Source organism: Meleagris gallopavo, chromosome 1 (genome assembly GCF_000146605.3).
Source record: "Meleagris gallopavo isolate NT-WF06-2002-E0010 breed Aviagen turkey brand Nicholas breeding stock chromosome 1, Turkey_5.1, whole genome shotgun sequence".
NCBI classification, from domain to species: Eukaryota; Metazoa; Chordata; class Aves; order Galliformes; family Phasianidae; genus Meleagris; species Meleagris gallopavo.
In genome coordinates, this window is record NC_015011.2 from 74,934,685 (window position 1) to 74,956,429 (window position 21,745).

The window sequence follows — 21,745 nt, forward strand, 5'->3', positions numbered from 1 at the left end:
GAAGTCATATTAAAATACTTACATTTCAGACAGTTTAGTTCTTCTCTCTAAGTGTAACAGAGGGAAGTCACTCTTGAAAATTCAGGAAGCCAGATCATTTTCTTACTGCCTTCTAAAAGTAGATGCTTTTTGCTGTGCATGTCTAAATGTGCACTCTGGCTATGTCCTGATTCCATATGAGACCAAAACCTAGATATGTTCCATCTTTATGTTGTCGTCAGTTTCCATGCAAAGAAACTCATGGATTTGGTCTCAGGAAGAGTCATGGCAAAATGAGCTCTCTTACTTTGGGTTACTTGGAGAAGTGCAGATGTGTTTACTGAATTGGTCTGAATCAAAGTGAAAGGTGATGTTCTCTTAAAAATTTTGTCTGTTCTAATACTGCTCATCTCTATTAGCTCTTTTGCAGTTTTTTGCATATATATAGATATTTTTTTTTTCCTCAGAGGTACCACACTTTGAGACAAGAGGTTCAGCTAAGGAAAAAGCAATCCAGTTCTATCGCTCCTGCATGGATACTCAAAGGATAGAATCACAAGGAAATCAACTTTTGAAGGACCTCATAAATCAGGTGAATGCTTGTGCTACACCTTCTCTCCAGAAGATAATATAATTTTTGCAAGGGATAGGAAAGGGTGAAGTTCAGGCTATGTGATCCTATATGACAAAATTTTGCTAGCGCCTGAAATAAACTCATGGTTGACAGACCAACTTCTAGGAGAGAAATCTGTCTTTGAGTGTTGTTTGAAGATTTGGCTTTCTGACCATCAGATACCTAAATGTGCCCTCATGACCATGCATGTTAGGACAGTGCAGCAACCAAGACTGCCTAGTGGGATCATTTTTAATCTCAAAAGCTCAATTCAATAGGATTCAACTTACAGATCAGGGAGTATCTTGCAAAATAGGTGAAATGCTCATGTTTGAGATCTGAGGACCATCTACTACTTCAGGTTCCAGGACAACTTACTTGGAGAGAAAAATGCTTCTCTTGTCGTTCTGTGAGATTCCTCCCAGTGCCAGGGAAGGTTGTCCATCTTTCTGTTAGCAAATAACATTTATGCCCTCCATCCAAGGAAGATACAGAACCCTTTTCAGCAGAAGGAAAATGACTGCAGGGCAGCCTGTGTATCTGCTTGTCAGGGAATAGGGACCCTACATCCCTGATGTTTTTTGTTAAAATGAATAACTTTAGAGAAGTGTGTCCTCTTTCCTCTTTCCTTCACAGTTTTTTTTTGTTTGTTTGTTTGTTTTTTTCTTTCTTTCTTTTCTCCCCCATACACTGTTCTGCTGTTAATTATAATGCATTTTTGCTGTGTCACAGAATGACAGAATGATTGAGGCTAGAAGGGATCTCTGGAAATCATCTTATCCAACCTCCCTGTTCAAGCAGGGCCATCTAGAGTCATCACCCAGGACCATGTCTTTCGAATATCTCCAAGGATACAGACCCCACAACATTTGCCAGTGGTCAGTAACCTACACAGTATAAAAAAAATACTTCCTAATGTTCAGATAGAATCTCTTGTGTTTTAGTGTGTGCTCACTGTCTCTTGTCCTGTCACTGGGCACAAATGAAGAGCCTGATTCCATTCTTTTTGCGCGTTCAGGTGCATTAATATACATTGATAAGATTTGTTCTGAGCCTTCCCTTTTTCTACACTAGACAGTCCCATCTCTCAGATTTTTCTTGTGAGAAGCTAGCATCCCTTAACCATTTTTGTGGCCCTTTGAACTCTCTCCATTAGCTCATGTCTCTCTTGTATTTTAAAGCCCAGAACAGGGCACAGTACTTCAGGTGTGGCTTCACTAGTGCTGAGAAGAGGGAAAGAATCAGTTCTCTTGACCTGCTGGCAGTACTTTTCCTAATTCTGTCTAGGATGCCGTTAGCCTTCTTTGCAGCAAAGGCATGTTACTAGATCATGTTCAACTTGGTGACTCCCAGGACTGCCAGGTCATTTTCTGCCAGACAGATTTTCAGCTGTCCTGATGATATATTGGTGCTTACAGCTCTTCTTCTCCACATGCAGAATTTTGTACTTCCCCTTGTTGAACTTCATGAGGTTCCTGTGAGGCCATTTCTCCAGATTGTCCAGGTCCCTCTGGATGGCCCTCTGGTGAATCAGCCACTGCTCCCAGTTTTGCTGTGAGTGCACTCTCCTCTGTAATCCATATTGTTAATGAAGACATTGAAACAGGCTGCACTCAGAAAGAATGCCTGTGGTATGTTACTAGTTACTGGCCTCCAACTAGACTTTGCAACTCTGGACCCAGCTGTTCATCCAGTTTTCATTCAATCTACTTCACCTGTCTGCACATCCAGCTTGTTCGTTCACATCTTGACTATGAAGTTCATATAGGAGACAGTGTCAGAAAGCTTTACTAAAGTCCAGGAAGATTCATGACTGTCCCCTCAGTTACTAGGCCAGTCATTTCATTAGGGAATCTTATCTTGTTGGTCAAGCATGACTTCCTCTTGGTGAAGCAGTGCTAACTATTCCTGATAATTTTCTTCTTCATGTGGCTTGAAATGTTTTCCAGGATTAGCAGCTCCATCACCTTCCCAGAGACTGAGGTGAGGGTGACCAATCTGCAGTTCCTTAAATCTTCTTCCTTACCCTTCCTGAAGACAGGAGTGACATTTGCTTTCCTCCAATACTCTGGCACTTCTCTCAGTCTACACGATCAATCAACGATTCTTGAGAATGATCTCACAGTAACATCTGCCAGTTCCCACAGCACTCGTGGGTGCATCCCGTCAGGACCCATGGACTTCCATATGTCCAGTTTGCCTAAGTATTCCCTGATCTGTTTCTCTTCCAATAAGGGTACACCTTCCTTGCTCCGCCTTTCTTCATTGTCTCTGGGACCTAGATTTCGTGAAAGTCAGTCTTGCTAGTAAAATCTCTGTCAAAGAAGGTTGTATCTCAGCCTTCTTCATTTCCTGTGTAACCAGATTATGTGTCTTTGTTTCCATCCTCTGTATGCTTTCTTTTGTGTTTGAGTTTGTACAGAAACTCCTTGTTCATCCACACAAGCCACATGGCATTTTTGCCTGATTTTCAATTCATTTAGATGAACAGTTTTGAGCTTGGGAGAGGTGACCCTTGAATATCAACTAGTTATCGTGGAACTCTCTCCCCTCGCAGTGTCATCTTGCAGTTTGTTGCTTGAGTGAAATTTACAGGTAAGGAAGGTATGTAGAAATCTTCATGAGTTTCTTCTTTTTCTATTTGCTTTATTGTTTCTCAGTTGTCATAATGACTGAGCTTGTAGGGGTGGAAGAAGTTTTTAAATATGAATCAAACAACTGTTTTTCTCACCGGTGATCATGCTGTTTCTCTCCTCTCTAGGTTGGTGGATGGAACATCACAGGCATAGGGAAAGCAAAAGACTTTAATGAAACTCTTCAGATTCTCATGGGCAGATACAACACTTTTCCCTTTTTCAGAGTGCATGTGGGACCTAGTCCTTCTGATCCCAAGACCAATGTAATTCAGGTGAGTGAAATAAAGACAGACAATTATCTGGAAATGCTGGGAATGAAGAGTCAGTTATACAGTTCATGAGATCCAGCCCTGCTCAAGTTAAGCCTATGGTCTTTTTTGAAGAAAGTTTTCCTAACATTTTATTTAATTTTCTTAGTTCTATTACACAGATACACACACAAAACCAATCGATAGTTCTGAAAAATGAGCAGATGAGGAAGAATTAATTATTTTAATCTCCTCTGTTTGACCATTGTAGATTTCCACTACTGTGGAAGGATCTAGTTCTCATGTTCTTGGATGTGGCTATTAGAATAATGTACAGTACTTGTTAAGTGTTAATACTTGTGGTGTACTATTGATTTTGCAGCAGAGAAATATTTAAGAGTATTAAATTTGAATTCCAGTTGCCACAGATTTGTAATGAGATTGCAAATGAGCTGCAGATTTTGATAGATAAACAAAAATTACTTAGTAAACATTTTTCAACAGTAAAACAGTTTATTAACATTTCATATTCTGTGACGAAGAGACAAAAAACATTTATTTAACATACTATTACATTTCCAGTGTTTCTGGAGTACTGAGATATTTGTCCTTTACTTCTTTTTTGCAGATTGACCATCCTGAGTTTGAGATGCCAGCTGAAAGTAAATTTAAAAAGAAAAATTATCTTGAGGTAACATATCAGAGGCTGAAGAAAGGTAAAAATAGCTATTTGGTGTAGGGATCTCCTTGAATTGCTTCCTGGTTCAGAGTGACGTATTTCCATGGGGTATGGTCAGTGACCTCTGAAAATGTCTCCAAATGGAATTTCTTAAGTAATTGTTTAATTTTCTAAAAAAAGAATAGTTTCTAAAATGTAACCAATTTTTAGATGCCAGAATTAAAAATGTTAGTGTAGAAAGAAAAGATTATAATTTTTTTTCTTTTGTTATTTACTAGGCAGTATGAAACTCTATGTTTCACCTTGCAGAATAGTTTAAAAAAAAAAAAAAAAGTTGTTCAAAGTATAGGCTTTATAACCCATTAAAATCTCTGTACCGGGGGAGTGATTGCTAGCATTTTAAAGTTATTTTGAAGTATTTTAACCAGAGCTGGGGAAACAAGGTCTTTGACCGTGGGAGTCATTGCAACAAAGTTAATTTCATCATAATTACAATTTGTCTGAACTGAGCTCATTTTTCTGCATAAAGACTAAGCTGATTTCAGTTTCTCTGTCTGAATCTTTCAGAAGAGTTCTCAGAAAATAAGGCCATATGCAAGCATTCTTGTCATAGCTCATGAACATAGAAGCAATTCTACCATTTTCTCTCCATCCAAAATTCTGACTTACTGTCACTATCTACTACAGGTCTCTCCTTTGAGTCCAAAGATAGCTCTAAAGTGATTCTGGTATCTGAAGAAATAGTTAACTGGAACAAAATTAAGATTATTTCATTTTGCGATCACCTTGTTCTTCACTGAAAAGGGAGCTGTGTTTGGTAAATTTTTGGACAGGTCTATCGTGTTTTTAAAATCTTGTGGTCAGGATGGATGGGTGAATGGATGGAGTGACTTACTTTTGGTCATATGCTCATATGTATTGCAGGTTCTCCGTGTGTATCTCTCATATTTGGAGAAACTGGGGAACCTACTTGGAGGTCTACAAGATGGTCCTCCTCATTCCTTTTCCCTTACCTTGTCCTTCATCTCCAATCTCCAGCGTGTTATCACCCCACTGCAGGAAAGACGGCAGAGGGGGATGCTGTTCTTTCGCACTACCATTAGGGAGTTACAGGTATCTATCTGTGCCTTAGAACTTAAGAAACACAATTATATATGACATTCACATTCTGAAGGTCCAGACCAAAACAGATACAAAATACATTGTTTAGATACAATTTCCTTGCAACTTACTCTTGGGGTCTGTTGAAGTTTAAATAACCTGTTAATTTGTTGTCTATTTTTTGATAGCAGTTGGACTTTTTGGGCCACAGAACTTTATACTGATTTAATAAGATAAATACATGTTATTCTTCTTTTCTACTATAATCAGTACCCATAGCATAAAACAACTAAATTCATTGGAGTTATCTCTTATATGTATCAAAGGGACAATCCCAGTTTTCCTGTTATTTCTTGTCAGTTGATTTAGACTGGTGGTTTGCCGCATAAGCTTTGTTTTACTTTCAGGAAAAGGCACCTGCTATTGACTGGTTGTCATGTCTCCAGGCTGTCTTCCATCCTATACCAATGAATCTCTCTCAGCCAATTGCTGTGCATGATATGGATTATTTAAGAGGCATGTCACAGATCATTGAAGAATGGCACAAAGAAAGGTAAGAATTAATATTTATGGTTAGTCAGGACAGGACTACAGTAGTGAAATACATACAAGTATACGTACGTACACACATAATATGGACCACTACAATAGCTGATCTTAGACATTCAGTCTCTCCAGTAGCTGACCTCAGGTTGCCTGATCTCCGCAGTTACTGGTACCTTCATATATGATCCACTGGGACTGCAGCCCTACTCTGGTTGCAGGTACTCATGTATCTTCTTGCAACTAATACATATGTACAAATAGATATCTTCAGTAGGTTGTACATACTAGTTGGTTTTTTCGATGATTGATTCTCAGACACCTTGTCTCTCCAGTATCCAGTTCCATCCCTGTCACACTCCCACCCCAAACGAGAGAGTGCTCAATCAGAGAATATTTAAGAATAGCATTTAATAAGATGAGGCGGACTCTGGTGACCACACACAGGGTTCAGTGAGACAAACATCCTGGAAAGCCAAAAGTTTACACTCAACCATTCCCTCTTACCAACTTTCCTCTCAATTTTATCATGCACATTTCTCCCAGTTCATCATCTCTCTCTTTCGCTGCTTCTGGTCATTCTTATAAACATCTCTAGATAACATAAGTCTCTAGAATCCTCCAGTCTCCTTGATATATTCCACAATATGTTTTACCTAGTGCTAAAATTCTCTTTTCCCTTCCTCCCATAATTAGTCCTATACTCTTGAAGTTAATTACCCCTTGAATCTTCAAGGTGTTCTTGAGGGTGTTTCTTTGGTCGACTCATGTTAGTGGGTGTTATAGGAAAGTCAATGAGGAAGTCATCCCCTTTTTGATAGGCCCAGCAGTAGACCATTCAGGGTATTTTGTTGCTATCGTTCAGGCTACCAGGCTTCCTCTGCCTCAAATGATTCCTCTGGCACTTGCCATACCTCTTTGTTTATGACGAGCTCATAACATGACAGAAAACATGACTATTGCTGAAAAATATTCACCTATTGATCTTGTTCTCTTATTCATGGCTTTCTGGCACATCCAATGTGTTTTGCACGGTATTCTGCCTGCTTCTATTCATATTTGAATATTCTGTTCATAAAACTGAATACTGCTTGCTGTTCAGAACTGATTGGCTTCTGCTCATTTCTTAATGTTTTAATGGAATTACTGCTCAAAAATTTGACTTCATCTAGCCAGGAGGTGACTTCATCTTAATGTGAGTTAAAGTGGTTCTCCGTATTGGTCTTTTAAAATGCCATTTTCCTACAGGGTTCCGCATATCTATATGATTGTTTGTCTGGTTGGGAATCTCTCCCCTGCCCTTGATAGTCGATTCCAAGATGCACGCCAGGAGCTATCTAAGATTCTTTATGGAAAAATGGAATCTAAAGTGGTGAGTTAATATTTAGCCATCTTCTTCAGCTTCTACAGCCACTGAATAAACTAAGACACACATTCTGGATGTTCTCTTGATGTCTCACCTGGATAGAGCTCCTTAGATCTGGTATGCACTACAGTCTGCAAGATCAAGAGAAGCCTTTTAATGAAGCCTTCTTCCTCTAGCTACAGGAGGTGTTGAGTTCACAGGCTCTCGTCCTGTTGGGGGACTCAACCACACTAATATCTGCTGGAAATGTAGCATGGTGAGCTGAAGGCAATCCAGGTGGCTCCTGAAATGTATCAAGGATAATTTTCTGAACCAATAGACAACTCTATTGGGAGATGCAGTGCTGGACCTATTGCTCACTAACACCATTAAACTGATTGGAGACATCAGGATTGGAGGTTGCCTGGGAAGTAGTGACCTTGCAATTCTGTCTATTGCACTCTTGAGGGATATCAAACAGGAAAAGAGTAAAATCAGAAAGCCAAATTCCAGCCCTTCAGGGAGTTAATAAACATTTTTCCCGCTGGGAAACTGTCCTCAAGGACAAGGGAGAGGAGCAGAACTGGCTGATCTTTAGGGAAGCTTTCCTCAAGGCACAAGAGCTCTCCATCCCCAGGTGCCGGAAGTCAGGAAAGGGAGGCAAGAGACCAGCATGGCTGATCCAAAACCTTCTGGTCAAACTGAAGAGCAAGAAGAAAATTCACAGGCAATGGAAGCAGGGACTGGTGACCTGGGAGTAGCATAGAGAGAGATAGCCAGGCTGTGTAGGGATGGGGTCAGGAAGGCCAAGGCTCAACTGGAACTGGAGTTGGCAAGGAGTGCAAAGAAGAATAAAAAAGGCTTTTATAGGTACATCAACCTGACAAGGAAAGTCCAAGAAGACACACCCTCCATAGTGAGCTGTGCAGACAGGCTATTAACAACAAACAAGGATAAGGCTGAGGTACTCAACAGCTCTTGTGCCACAGTCTTCACTACTGTCTACTCTTCACACAGCCTGTGAGCAAATGGTTCATAAGGTGGGGACAGGTGGAGCAAGGTATCTCCCACTGTAAGCAAAAATCAGGTCTGTGACAACCTGAAGAATCAGAAAATCCTTAAATCTATGGGTCCCAGTGAGATGCATCCCAGAGTCTTGAGGGAACTGGCTGGTGTAGTTGCCAAAACACTCTTGATGATATTTGAAAAGTCATTTCAGTCAGGTGAAGTCCCTGGTGACTGGAAAAAAGGCAACATCACACCCATTTTTAAGAAGAGTCGAAAGGATGGCCGGGGAACTGTTGACCTCTTAGCCTCACCCCTGTTCCAAGGAAGATCATGAAGGAGATCTTTCTGGAAGCTATGCTAAGGCATGTGAAAGAGAGGGAAGTGATATAAGACAATCAGCATGGCTTTACCAAGGGCAGGTTTGGTGTGGCAAACCTATTGACTTTTTATGATGGTGTACATGCATCAGTGGACAAGGAAAAGAACATTGATGTCCTCTATCTGGACTTCAGAAATGCCTTTGACATAGTCCGCCATAATTCTCACCAAATTGGAGAATTATGGATTAGATGAGTGGTCTGTTTGATGGATAAGGAACTGAAAAGACCATACCCAGAGAGAGTGGTGGTGGTCAATGGTTCACTGATCAGATGGATATCAGTGATAAGTGGTTTCTCTCAGGGGTCAAACACTCTAATATCTTCATCAATGACTTTGACAGTGCACCCTCAGCCAGTTTGTGGATGACACATCCAAGGGATGGGATGTTATCCAGAGAGATCTAAACAGGTTTGAGCAGTGGAACCAGGAGAACTACATGAAGTTCAGCAAATCCAAGTGCAAAGCTCTTACACATGGGTTGTGGCAACCCCCACTACCAATACAAGCTGGGAAATGAAAGGATAGAGCACAGCCCTGCCAAAAAGAACTTGGGGGCTTGGGGGTACTGGTGGATGACAAGCTGGACATGAGCCAGCAATGTGCCCTCACAGCCCAGAAAGCCAACTGTATCCTGGGTTGCGTCAAAAGAATCATGGTCAGCAGGTCAAGGGAAGTGATCCTGCCCCTCTACTCTGGTGAGACCTCACCTGGAGTACTGCATCCAAATGTGACATCCCCAGTATAGGAGAGACATGGGCTTGTTAGAGCAGATCCAGAGAAGGGCTATGGAAATGAATCCAAGGAAATGGAATACCTTCTGTATGAGGAGAGGTTGAAAGAACTGGAGCCATTCCGTCTGGAGAAGAAAAGGTTCTGAGGTGACCTGATAGCGATCTTTCAGTATTTAGAGGGGGGCTATAAGGAAAAGGGAGACAGACTCTTTTGCAATTTTGTTGTGATAGGAGAAGTGAAATAGGGATAGGACTAGAGAGCATGGCTTGAAGTTGTGCCAGGAGAGGTTCAGTTGAGATATTAGGAAAAAATTTATTCCCAGAAAGGATGGTGAGGTATTGAAATGAGCTGCCCAGGAAATTGGTGGAATAGCCTTCCTGAAGATGTTCAAGAAACATTTAGATGTGGTACTAAGGGACATGGTTTAGTGGAGGTATATTAGTGGTAGGTAAATGGTTGGACTAGATGATCTTGGAGGTTTTTCCAACCTAGATGATTCTATGATTCTATGAAATGTTTTCAGACTAGAACAGGAGAGATTTAGACAGGACATAAGGGAGAATTTTTTTACAATAAGGATGGTGAGGCACTGGAACAGGTTACCCAAAGATGTGGTGGATATTCTGTCTTTGGAGACATTCAAGGTCAGGCTGGACCAGGCTCTGAGCAACGTAATGTAGCTATAGATGTCTTTGTTCATTGCAGGAGAGTTAGACTAGATGACTTTAAAGGTTCCCTTTCACCTCAAACAATTCCACGATTCTATGATTTGACAAGGAAAACAATACTCACTAGGCCAATAAATGCTTCATGTTGGTGGTAGGTGGATGGTTGGACTAGATGATCTTAGAGGTCTTTTCCAACCTTTATATAATTCTATGATTCTATGTTTCTCAAAAAGTTGTGAAAGTAGACGTGATATACAAAACTTTAGAGAGCTAATTGCATTTTACCATAGGATAGGGATAGGAAACAATATATAGCTAACCACCTTCTTCTATGTTTTTGTCACAGCTAGAATATGACTATTCATCTTGTGTGAAGTTAAGTTTTGTAAGTAACAATGCTTTACTGTGTTGAAGTTTTCTGAAGTAGCTTAAAAGGGATTACATTACATCCACAGCTGTCATTTTTAAATAGCAATGTATAAGCTAGTGACTGCATGTTCACATATTTTTTTACCGTCTTCATCTTGTCTCTTCCTCTTCACTCTCATATGTCTTGATTATTTTTTCTACTCTTACAGATCCCAGATGAGCGCTGGAGGAAGTGTTTGACTGATACCAGTTCTTTCTTTGAGCCAGTCCTAGGACAGATGATTGTGAAAGAAATTTTTCCCGAGCAGAACAAGAAACTTGTAGGTATTCATCATCTTAATCCCAAGTAGAGCTCAGCTTCATCCCTTTTTTTTTTTTAATCCCAACAACTAAGCAATACATCAAAGCAGGAAGATCGTGTGTAGGTTTTATACCTTTTTATATATCGTGTGGTTACTTATTTCCCCTCCTCTTTAGGCAAATAGGATCAGAACAAGGGCACTGTCATTGCTAGAATAAACATTATTACCTTTATCTCAGTTAACAAAGTCATGCGTACAGCACAAATACATATGGAAACCCTACAAATACATGCAGTTTCAGAGTGCTTAACTGGAAGGACAATATCAACATTATGCATCATAAATCCTGAAACTTTAAAGCAAGATTTTCAGTCATAAAGCCAATAAGCAGATGTAGGTGAGCAAAAGCTACATAATATTTATGACCAGTTGTAACAGAAAAAAAAAAAAAATGTCAGAAGATTCTGAATGGATCCACAGTAAATGGAACACCTCCCTGCACTGTTGAAAAAGTCTTTTTTTTTTTTTCCTTTGATGACCAGATTTCTTTTTTTGGGGGGGAGGAGGGGAGGGGGAAAGGGGGAGTTAGTATAGGCACCATGTTTTATAAAGAATTTGCAATGAGAAGGGTAAACAACTCCAAGAAAGACAGTGAAAAACTAAGACTGTCTTGAAACCAAAGCTAGATGAACAAAGCATAATAATTTTGTGAAGGAGAGATTCAGACTCTCCAGACTTTTAGAAAGGGAGACACCAATGTGAAATACTTATGAATATTGGATTTTCATGTCACTGTAGAACTGGGACAATTATTTTATCCACTCCCATTTCAGAAGCAATTGAACAAAAAGGGATTATGAGACTCTTATTTACAGTGATAGGCAAGAGGAAAAGGGGAGTGGGAAAGAATTGTGAGACCTGAGAGGAATCACTGGATGCCTACGAAACCCAGATCTAAGTAGATGTGGAAACTACTATTTCCCCTTTCATCAAGAGAACTATTGTATTGTAGTTGAATCGCTGGAACATGTTAAGACAGTAGGCAGGCCTGAACAATGTGTTTCTGCACTTGTGACTGTGCCTTCTATTCTCCATTGCAGGCTGAGCAGATGTTCTCTGAGATCCAAGATACCCTCTGTGGTCAACTGGATCAGCTGGAGTGGATGGATGAACAAACTCGCCAAGAAGCTAAAATCTTGGTGAGTACACAAGGCAGAATTTACTGAGGCCATCCTTTCCCTCACCTTATCCAAACACCAAAAACTATGTAGTTTTTTAAGTGTCATCAGGCATGTGTGATCATACACTGATACATAGGCAGAGAAAGGCTATGGATGCCATGAATTAACTGCAGTGAGGTACATTGTACCTTTAGTTTTATGTATCTATAGAATTTAAAAACTACAAACTGAATTTAAGAAAATGGTAGTTATTAAAAAAAAAGAAAAAAAAAAAAAGAAAAAAGTACAATACTAGGCCATAGGTCCCTGAGTGAAGAAAACAGAATAGCAAGAGGAGATGAAATAGTTGTTAAAATAGAGCGGTTGTTTTTGTAAAGGACTGATTAATAAGATCATAGTTTTGTTGCTTAGAAATAGTTCGTAAAGAATTACCAGAATGTAGAACCTGTTGTTGGTCATGCTTCTTTTTTTTGTTTTGTTGGTTTATTATGATTTCAGGTGTCCAAAGTGCAAGTGGAAATTGGCTACCCAACTTACATACTCCAGACTGCCAAAGTGAACCAGGAATACCAGAATGTGAGCTATATAATATAACTATCTGCCTCTTACCGGCAGTTTACCTGTACTGGCTGATACTTTGCCTGCTACCAAAAGATTTCATGACTTCTGAATCAATGCATATATCATATTGCTCTCTTTCTAAAAATGAATCCAATTAACCAGTATCTATTACTTCTACACTGTTCATTGTAGCCTGTGTTGTCTCCTCTTGATTGTGATCTGCTTGCATGTTCTGTTTGGCAACAGATAATGTTCCTGTCATGTCTTAAAGCGAAGTATCTTTAGAACCAGGAGAAGGAAAGCAGACAAAGAAACACATAATAGGTGTTCCATCTTTTGATGAACATTTTTTTTTTTGCCTGTGGAATTTTCCTCTCACTCATATGATCAAATTCATTACTCGATCATTCCATGTGATGGTGACATTTCTCTACTCTTTCCTTAGCTGGAGATAAATGAAGACACTTTTTTCCTAAATGTGGTGGCTTGCTTGAAGAGGATGAGGGAGAACTCATTCTCAAAGCTCCTTCAGCATCATTCACAGGATATGTAAGTGTCAGTACTGAAATGAAAAATAATCAGAATAATGTATTTGTGGAATATACTTGTGGTGATCTCTACATCAATCCTCCCAGTCAAAACAGGTTCAAATGGAGTATGTCACTCAGGACTGTGTCTAGCTGTATTTCTGTATCTCTTTTTCTACTGAGGGTGAAGGGGACATGGGCAGAACTGGACACAGTAGTAACAGATGATGTTTAATCAGTCCTGAACTGAGGGGCATAATCACCTCTCCTAACTTACTGGTGACACCTCCTAATCCTAAGGACAAGATGCTGCATTATTTTTCTGCAAGAGTACGCATATATAAAAAGTAAGCATTGTCTTGTATTTTCACCTATCTTATTCTATCAAAAACAGCACTGTTGTGGAGGACAGTCTCAGATTTCTGAGAGAGGGATTTTTCTGCCCGCTGTCATAAACCCTTGATAAAGAGAAATAGTTGGTGTTCTTGGGCTTGGCTAACTGACAGCAAAGCACTGACTTGATGTGAGTATTGGTGGAGAGATCTCAAAGGGAGGACATAGATGCTTCTGAAGGCAGGCAGTGGAACTGAGTATACTGGGAATCTGGCATTTTCAGTGTTGGTCATCACAGGAGGTTAATAATCTTGACTTATTTGACAGAGGAAATTGTGAAGAGGAATCCCTTAATGTGTGTGAAAGTTATGCTCATAGATCTGACTAACTGTAAATAAGTTAAGGTTTATATCACATACCTTTAAGTCTAGATAATGTGAATTTCATCCTTCTCCTCTGCAGTATGAACTGTTGTAATGAGTGAACTGTTTCTTCAATGGAGAATAAGAGCAACCCATGAAGTAAAGAGTCAGTATATTCTCTCATTTCTCTTTTTCCGCTTCCAGCTGGCAGGTGGCCCCCTGGGCTGTCCATTCATACTACTCAATAAGGCACCACATGGTGGTCTTTCCTGCTGGAATGTTCCGCAGCCCTTTTTTCCATGTGGAGTTTCCCAGGTATGGAGAGTCTGCAAAAGTGAAGCTGAATATAGTCCTTTTACTACACTTTACTTTCTTTTTTTCAGAAAGAATCTCAGCAGATCTGCCCTTAATCTCTCTTAGAGCATTCCAGACAAGAGGAAAAACAGTTATTTTCTGAAGCCAGATGGAAATGGTTTGACAGTTCTGCTCTATGAGGGTAGGAAGGCCCTATTGAGGGATCAGGATAGGTTGGATTGATGGGCTGAGGGCAGTGGGATGAAGTTCAACAAGACCATGCAATGCTACAGGCTTGGAGCAGAGTGGCTCGTAGGCTGCCCGTAGGAAAAAGTTCTAGAAGTGTTAGTTGACAGCTACTGAGGTTTCGCCTCAAGTATTGTTTTGGGCCCCTCACTATAAGAAAGACATCAAGGTCAAAAGAAGGGCAGTGAAGCTGGTGAGGGGTGTGGGCACAGGTCTCATGAAGAAAGGCTGAGAGAACTGGGATTGGTTAGTCTGAAGATGATGATGCACAGGGGAGACTTTATCTCTCTCTACAGTATCTGAAAGGAGGCTGTAGTGAGATGAAGGTCAGCTCCTCCAACATAACAGTTGGTAGGTAACGGCAGCGGCCTAGAACTGTGAGGCAGCGGCCTAGAACTGTGAGGCAGCGGCCTAGAACTGTGAGGCAGCGGCCTAGAACTGTGAGGCAGCGGCCTAGAACTGTGAGGCAGCGGCCTAGAACTGTGAGGCAGCGGCAGTTCAGCTTGGATATTTGGAAAAATTTCTTCTCAGAAAGGATGGAGATATTGAAATGGACTGCCCAGGGAATAGTCAGTGCCACTGTCCCTGGTGGTGTTTAAGGGAAGGGCAGATGTAGTACTTAGTGACATTTTAGTGGGCAATAGTGGTGGTGGGTGAACAGTTGGAGTAAATGATTTTAGAGGTATCTTTTCCAACCTTAACAATTCTATGATTCTAAGTTCTATGATTCTATGAATATTCAATTGTGATTTTTCACTGGAATCAGAGTTTAATGATGCAAAATTGGAACCAAGGTGAAACTAAACTAAGTATCATTCCAAGGAAAGGAGGCAGAAGTCTTCTGTAGATTACCTGTGAAGAAAACAATTCACCTTTCTTCTTCTAGATTGCAAATACTTCTTAAATCTAACCCACAAAGATGTAATCCAGAGCAGATAAGAGCCTCCCAGAGCAACATCTTTAAAAAAAAAATCTTTTCAGATGGACCAAACACAGTTCTGTTCCTTCTTATTCTTCCCACCCCCCAAAGAATCCTCCTCTAATTGAGATTTTTCATTCTGAGGCTTTTCCTCCAACAATGACACTACTGTACACTGTAATCTTATAGTTGTGTTTTTTCATCATACTGAACAATTCTTTCAAGCAATATTTTTACTGGTATTAAAAGCACTTAAAACTGTCAACTGTGAAAATATTATCTGATATCCTTTCTTTTTTGCATGATAATTGATACAGACTTGTCATAATCCTGTTGTACTCCAAAGATAAGCTCAAACTGGAAAAAGACTAAAATTTGAAAGAAACACATCTCAATTAAAGTAATTAAATTATTTTTATCATGGTAAACTTCTGCTGCTACTTGTATGAGCTTTTGTAGTGCTTGTTGAGTTTCATGTATTCATTATAATAAAATAAGACATCTCAAAAGAATAATAGGAGAAACTCATACCACTTGTATGAGTTCTCACAATATTCTTCCTCTTTGAGAAGGTCTGCAGCTTCTCATCTCTTTTGTATTTGTTGTTAGTAAAATATTCTGTCATTTCAGCCCTGTAGATTCATAAGTCAGACTTATGTTAGCACATTAATATTTTGTCAGATGTTGCTTCAGAGTTTAAATTTAATGCCAAAAAACGATTTGCCAGTTTAGATGAAATTAACAATGATTTCTAAAATTAGAAACTGTCAAGATAGTTCAATTGTTGTAAGCTACAGATCTTCTGAAAGAACAGCTCTAAGAACATTGTTCTGTTCCTGTTAGTGCCTTAATGACTTTCCACTGATGTAATAACGTTAGCCTTTCCCTGGAAATGTTCAAGGCCAGGCTGGATGGAGCTCTGAGCAATCAGGTCTAGTGAAAAGTGTCCCTGGCCATGGCAGCGGAGTTGGAACTAGATAATCTTTAATGTTGCTCCAACACAAACTATTCTATGACTCCGTGATTCTAGACTTATTTCATGCTCCAGAAGTGTTAATTGGTACATCTAAAGAAAGAATGAGATCATTCTATTATGAAAGTTTATTTTAAGAGTGCTCCTGTTTGTGTGGCTATCTGTAAATTAGTTACATAAAATTGTATAAGTTTTCATTGGAAAGAACTTCTGGAGATGTCCAGTAAAACATCCTGCTTGTAGTGAATGGAAGAATTACCAATGCTAGAGCAGAGTAATTGTAGTCAAACGTTCCTGATCTTAATCTGACTTGTCAGTTTTGTGTATCATTTTTCACAATATGACTATTGCTTCATTGCTTCTCCAACCATTCTACTTTTCTATGACTACTGTTGCAGTTACTGTTTATGTAGCAGTTCAGTTGGTACTGGGTAACTAAGGACGTATCTCAACAGCAGGGCATCACATTACAGTTTATATGGACAGAATTTCATTCAAATTTTTATTATTATGTTTTCTTATTGGCTAAGACTGCTTTAATGCAGACTCACGGTGAAGTTTCAAGTACTGGTAATTTACATTAGTATTTCTGTTTTCACAGAGTACCACATGTGAAAGACAATAAGTAGAAAATGCTTCTGAGTGCTCTGGAAATAGGTTATAAAGAATTCTCAACTTCTTCCTGTTCTTTTCAAAACACTATTTTTATGTTTATTTTTCAGTGCTGTGAACTTTGGAGCCATTGGGGTCTTCATGGCACATGAACTTCTTCATGTATTTTATGATTATAGTAAGTACTAGCTGTTGGGTGAAGCTTATCCTTTTTGTTTACTCTTCTAGACCCCAGTGGCAGATTACCTCAAGAGATCTTAAATCCTATTCCTTATATTCATGTATACATACATTGTACAATTAATGAATATACCGATGTTATTGTATAGCAGTGTACAATTAACAAATACACAGATGTTAAGGTATGACAGAGAGCTTGGCTATGACATTATTACACCAAAGCAGGAAACAGAAATGATAGGTACACTCACCTATAATCTGGGCTCACAAAGGAAACTCCAGTGGAATGGATCTCCAGAAGAGATCCTTCCCCACTGATGGTCAGCTCTTAAATGGGTCTAGGAGAGGTGGAGCCAGGCTGGTGAATTGCCTTCACCTGTGCTCCTGTGGCTGACTCATTGCTCGCCATAGGTGATTAATCAGAGGTTCAGGCCGTGATTCAGCAGTCTCCATACATACATTATTAAAGCAAGTAAAATTTACCCATACAATATCAAGTGGACTATTAAGAAAACTCTGTGAGGGATACAAGTGAGCATCAGAAATACCTTAACTTAGGATTCTTTTCCCCTCCACAGTGCGTCCTGGTGGCTGTCCTACATGCAACAGTAGTATGCTACAGAAATCTATAGATTGCTTGGTAGAACAGTATGAAAGTTTTGGCTTTAAGGTCAATGGTACTTCCACACTGTTGGAGAATACAGCCGACACTGGAGGTCTTGCCATTGCTTACCAGGTATTCTAGTCTACTTCTCTGATTTCACTTCTATGACCACAAAGTCCACCAGATGGCTCAACTGACAAGTCATAAGACCTGACCCTTGTGCTGCTCTATTCTGGGATTTTTTGCAAGCCTGTGCCAGCAAAGCAGTGCTTTGCATTTCCTCTGCTGTTTAAACTGTAGGATCTCCATAGAAATGTGCTTATAAACTCACTACCACCATATAAAACTACTTCTTCCCTTCACTTATTCTGGGGACAGCCTTTTTTCTTACTTCCCCAGTTAGATCATGCTTACAAAAGCAAGTTATTATTTTATATTGGATTACTATATGTTTATGTTATACTTAGGCTGAGACATGAACTAGAATATGATGTAATATGATAATAGTAATATTCATAGTAATATTTTCAGCAATACTTCTGTCTAGAACTCCTTCATGTAGGATTTGAGAGGTTTAATTAATTATTGAGTGCGGGGTACTCTGAGTTCTCTAGGTGTCAGATGGTACCTATTACAATGTTACATGAAGAATTTTGAGAGGGTCAAGGAATTTTTGATGGCGTCCATAGCAACATTTTAAATTTTTTTTTTATTCAAATAAGTGTTTCTTTCTTTGAAAATAATTTTCTTTTTTCTTTTTCACAGCATAGTCATTAATCTCCTCTTCTGATCAGTTGTGTGTAGTAGTGTCTGAAATGGGAAACAGGAGTTAATGTTGCTCTTCTTCCTTCTTACAGCTATTAGGGGTTTAGCAAGCAGTAAGGCACCTCAGGGTGAGCAGAAAGAGATACAAACATGCTAAATGTATTAAATATATATTAGATTGATATGTATAATTAACAGAAGATATGTTTCTGGGTCACTGACTGAAAGGAAGTTTATCAGTTTTCTCTCTCCACAGGCCTATAAGAATTGGCTGAAAAAGCATAAACAAGAGGAGTATTTACCGAAGATCGGACTTTCACAGGACCAGCTTTTCTACCTCAGTTTTGCTCATGTAATGAATTCTAGGCTAGTTATGTATCTCTCTCGCTCTCCATTGTCTTTTGCATTATTACAGCTCCTCTTTCCCAATATTCAGTCCTTTCTCCCCACTCTTTGAAGAACTGGATATGATGGATGCTGTTGGAAGGTTCAGCATCTTATTTTGAAAGCTAAAATTCATTTTCAGGGCTCCTAATTTGTTGTGGATCTCAAAGCAAACAAGAGACCTTTCTATGAATATACCATCATAAATCTCTGAAATCTACCAATGTTAAGTTGTAGCGAACCAGCTGTGTCAGAGAAAACTGACTTCATTGTCAGACACTGAATACTTTTTTTTTTTTCCCTGCTGTGAGCAATCATATGAATGGAAAGAGAAACTTAAGTGGAAAAGTCACGTATTCCTCTGTCCCTTGTTCCATCCACCTCTTTGTCATGATATAAAATAATTCTGAGTGACTGATAGAAAAAAAAATCAGAATGCTACTTAAAGAATTAGAAATACACGTACACTTAGTTGAAGACTTCTGTGGGAATATAGTTTAAGGATTTGTGCCATTGTACATTGTCGTGAACCTGAGTTTATCAACATAGGCTTTTGGATTTCTGCACTCAGAAAATTCTCACCCTTATTAGTCACTGTAACCGTGTAAAGAAAAAAGTTCTGTGCATGTATTAGCATCAGATCAGGGCAGTATGTAGAAAAGCAGTAATGCAGTTCTCAAATCACGAATAATTGGGTCTCAGTACCAAGAACTGTATTTCAGAGGTGATCTGACAAATGATTGGATCATTTCTCAGTGAATAAGCACAGGAATCACAAGAATGAAGAACTTCAACTGTAACACCAGTGACGCCACGTAACTTTCCTCCCAATCTCTCTCACAGTAATGTCATGTTAAGTACTCCCCTTTCTTAATGATCATTAATTTATTTTTGTTAATAAGTTAAACCTGAACACTGAGGGCTACATCTATACTGCCACAGTAGATGGAGTCCAAGGTTACATAAGCCTGAAGTCCAAGATCGTCTAACTTTGTTGTGTTGTGGACTACATGGCATAAAGAAAAACACAAGTGCCTGATCAGATAGGGAAATTGGGACAGAGTGTAAGGAAAGGGAGAAGAAGCTAAAGTTCAAAAGCAAATGGTGTTAATATTGTTGGCATCCATGAAAGCATTTCCTTGCCTACTTCAGCAGTCCCAGTCATGTGGAATATGCAGAGGCATGAAGAGCTTTATGACTTATTTACATGAGCACTTTTGCACAGACTTACTTTTCTGCTTTGCTTCCCTTCAGGCAATGTGTGGACACCAGGATCCTGAGGATTTACAGTCTTCCTTGGATACAGATCCACATAGTCCCTTGCCACTTCGTGTCTATGGACCTATCAGCAATAATCAGGACTTTGTAAAACACTTCCATTGTCCCCGTAGATCACCAATGAATCCAGACAGCAAGTGCCACATCTGGTAATTTGTATGAAAAAGGAGGATGAGAGATACGACTCCAGGGAGATGAAATCTTGAGCTGTGAAAGTATGACTCATGGGTCATACTCAGGGCCAATGGAACGATGTGGAGCACTTATTTACTCTTCTACCTTCCTCTTCTTGTTGTCCTTTTCCCAGCAGTTTATGGTAGGAATCATCTCAAATTGAGCTCATAAGAGAAAAGGGTCTCTTCCTGCTGCTCCCAGCACTGTCTCAGATAGGACAACTCTGTAGTTCAGCAAGTCCTAAGGCAACAAAATGACTAGCCACTCCCTCGTAGGTAGCTTCTGAGGAGTTGTTAACAGAAGGACTGTTGCATCATTAGGCCTGCTGTTCAGTGCATTTCTCTGTCCACTGCAACAACCTCACCATCATGTTGAATGGGCAGGGCAATATGCTGGAGTCCTAAGACTTGTTCATACAAGATTGCATCTTAGAAAGTTCCTTTGGGTTACAGGGGAAACTACACCAGTAAGTTACCAGTGAGAGAAGAGCCCTCTTCTCTTCTTCAGCAAATAAATGGAGATAAGTTGTAAGGAAAAATTAGTGGTTCCAGTTTCTAGGCTGAAGATGAGTCATTTAATAATGAAGGTTATTCATGCATTTCACAAGGAAACATCCATTTTGACAGAAGTGGGACTGGAAGTTGAAAATTGTTTCTTTTTCTTCTTTCTATCTTTTCCAGAAAGATTTCTCTTTTATTCTTACTCTCTCTTTAGGGTTGAAGATATGGATAAAAATGAAGTATAAGGTATTCACAAGGTTTTTCTAGAGGTATCTGGAGATCATTAACTTGAATATTCCAAATTCTCTGGATCCTGAACCAGGCTCTCACATCCCTACATTTGTAAATATTTACCTTCTAAACAGAGAAGTTGATCTGACATATGATTTAATAACTACTTGAAACTGAATTTTAAGTAATAATTTACTTTAAAGAAAAAGAAGAGTAAGAAATTAATATATTTTAGGGTAGCAGGAGATGTGCATAGAATACATTCTCAAGAGCAACCTAATAATTATATCAATTCAATTTTTTAAAATTTCCCCAAATTAAGAAGCATTCAAAACTCCCCCACATTTTGCATACTGTTAGAACTGTTCTGTTTATTTTACTTATTATATTGAATGCCTGAGTGTTTGTGGAATAGATGAGGGCAAGTAGAAACAGTCCTTACCAATGTATTACATTGTGAAAAGCCTAGTAACAGTGTTAATTCTTCACACACTGACCAATGCAGCAAAATGTTTTCCAAGAACGAACTGTTCAGAGATTTTTTCATTAATTTACAGACTAACATGTTAATAAAACATTTGCTTTCAAACAAAACAAACAGCAACAAAATAAATCCCTCCTCCCCCCCCCTCCCAGAAGAACTAAAAAAAATCCCTTTGATTACAAACTGTTTATGGCCTAGTCTGTATCTTTATGTGGTCTGTTCTCTGCATGAACACAGTACATAGATGAAATTCACAAATAGTAGATAATAATACTTTATGATAATAGGAGTTATTTAACCATTATGAAAACAAACAAAACAAAAAAACCCAGATAATTAGGGTATTTTTTGTCCTATCAGCGTGTTCAGAACATTTGGTCTTTCTTTCAGTTGTGATAATAACCAAATGTATGTAACATTATACTATAATATGCATCTTTTGTATTACAGCAATTATTTTACTGGACTGAGACTGCTTGACTTCTTTGTTTATAATACAGAGACAGTCTGCAACTTGTTAAGTTTTTTACTTC

At 39.1% G+C, this 21,745-nt stretch overlaps 1 protein-coding gene across 5 annotated transcripts; it reads left to right on the forward strand.

Annotated features, from left to right (window-relative positions):
- Positions 1–419: 419 nt before the first annotated feature.
- Positions 420–21,309, forward strand: KEL (Kell metallo-endopeptidase (Kell blood group)). 5 transcript variants are annotated; one of them, XM_019617819.1, is made up of 16 exons: positions 482–571; positions 1,325–1,470; positions 3,354–3,500; positions 4,105–4,167; positions 5,080–5,268; positions 5,664–5,809; positions 7,048–7,171; positions 10,512–10,622; positions 11,705–11,803; positions 12,284–12,361; positions 12,792–12,895; positions 13,773–13,883; positions 16,723–16,790; positions 17,371–17,528; positions 18,418–18,513; positions 19,800–21,309. In XM_019617819.1, exons 3-16 carry the CDS (start codon positions 3,420–3,422, stop codon positions 19,974–19,976), a joined length of 1,605 nt encoding a protein of 534 aa, XP_019473364.1. In that variant the 5' UTR covers positions 482–571; positions 1,325–1,470; positions 3,354–3,419; the 3' UTR covers positions 19,977–21,309. The 5 variants fall into 5 exon arrangements, with proteins under 5 accessions (XP_019473361.1, XP_019473372.1, XP_019473364.1 ...); XM_019617816.2 differs by lacking the exon at positions 1,325–1,470 and having other exon boundaries at positions 420–571; XM_031555641.1 differs by lacking the exons at positions 482–571; positions 1,325–1,470 and adding an exon at positions 1,502–3,196.
- Positions 21,310–21,745: the final 436 nt, after the last annotated feature.

Bases quoted from the DNA above. Each gene is read 5' to 3' on its own strand.
- KEL (XM_019617816.2), top strand. From the start codon at position 512: ATGGATACTCAAAGGATAGAATCACAAGGAAATCAACTTTTGAAGGAC. The intron at 3,501-4,104 runs GTGAGTGAAATA...TCTTTTTTGCAG, and splicing joins CCAAGACCAATGTAATTCAG to ATTGACCATCCTGAGTTTGA. The intron at 12,362-12,791 runs GTGAGCTATATA...CTCTTTCCTTAG, and splicing joins TGAACCAGGAATACCAGAAT to CTGGAGATAAATGAAGACAC.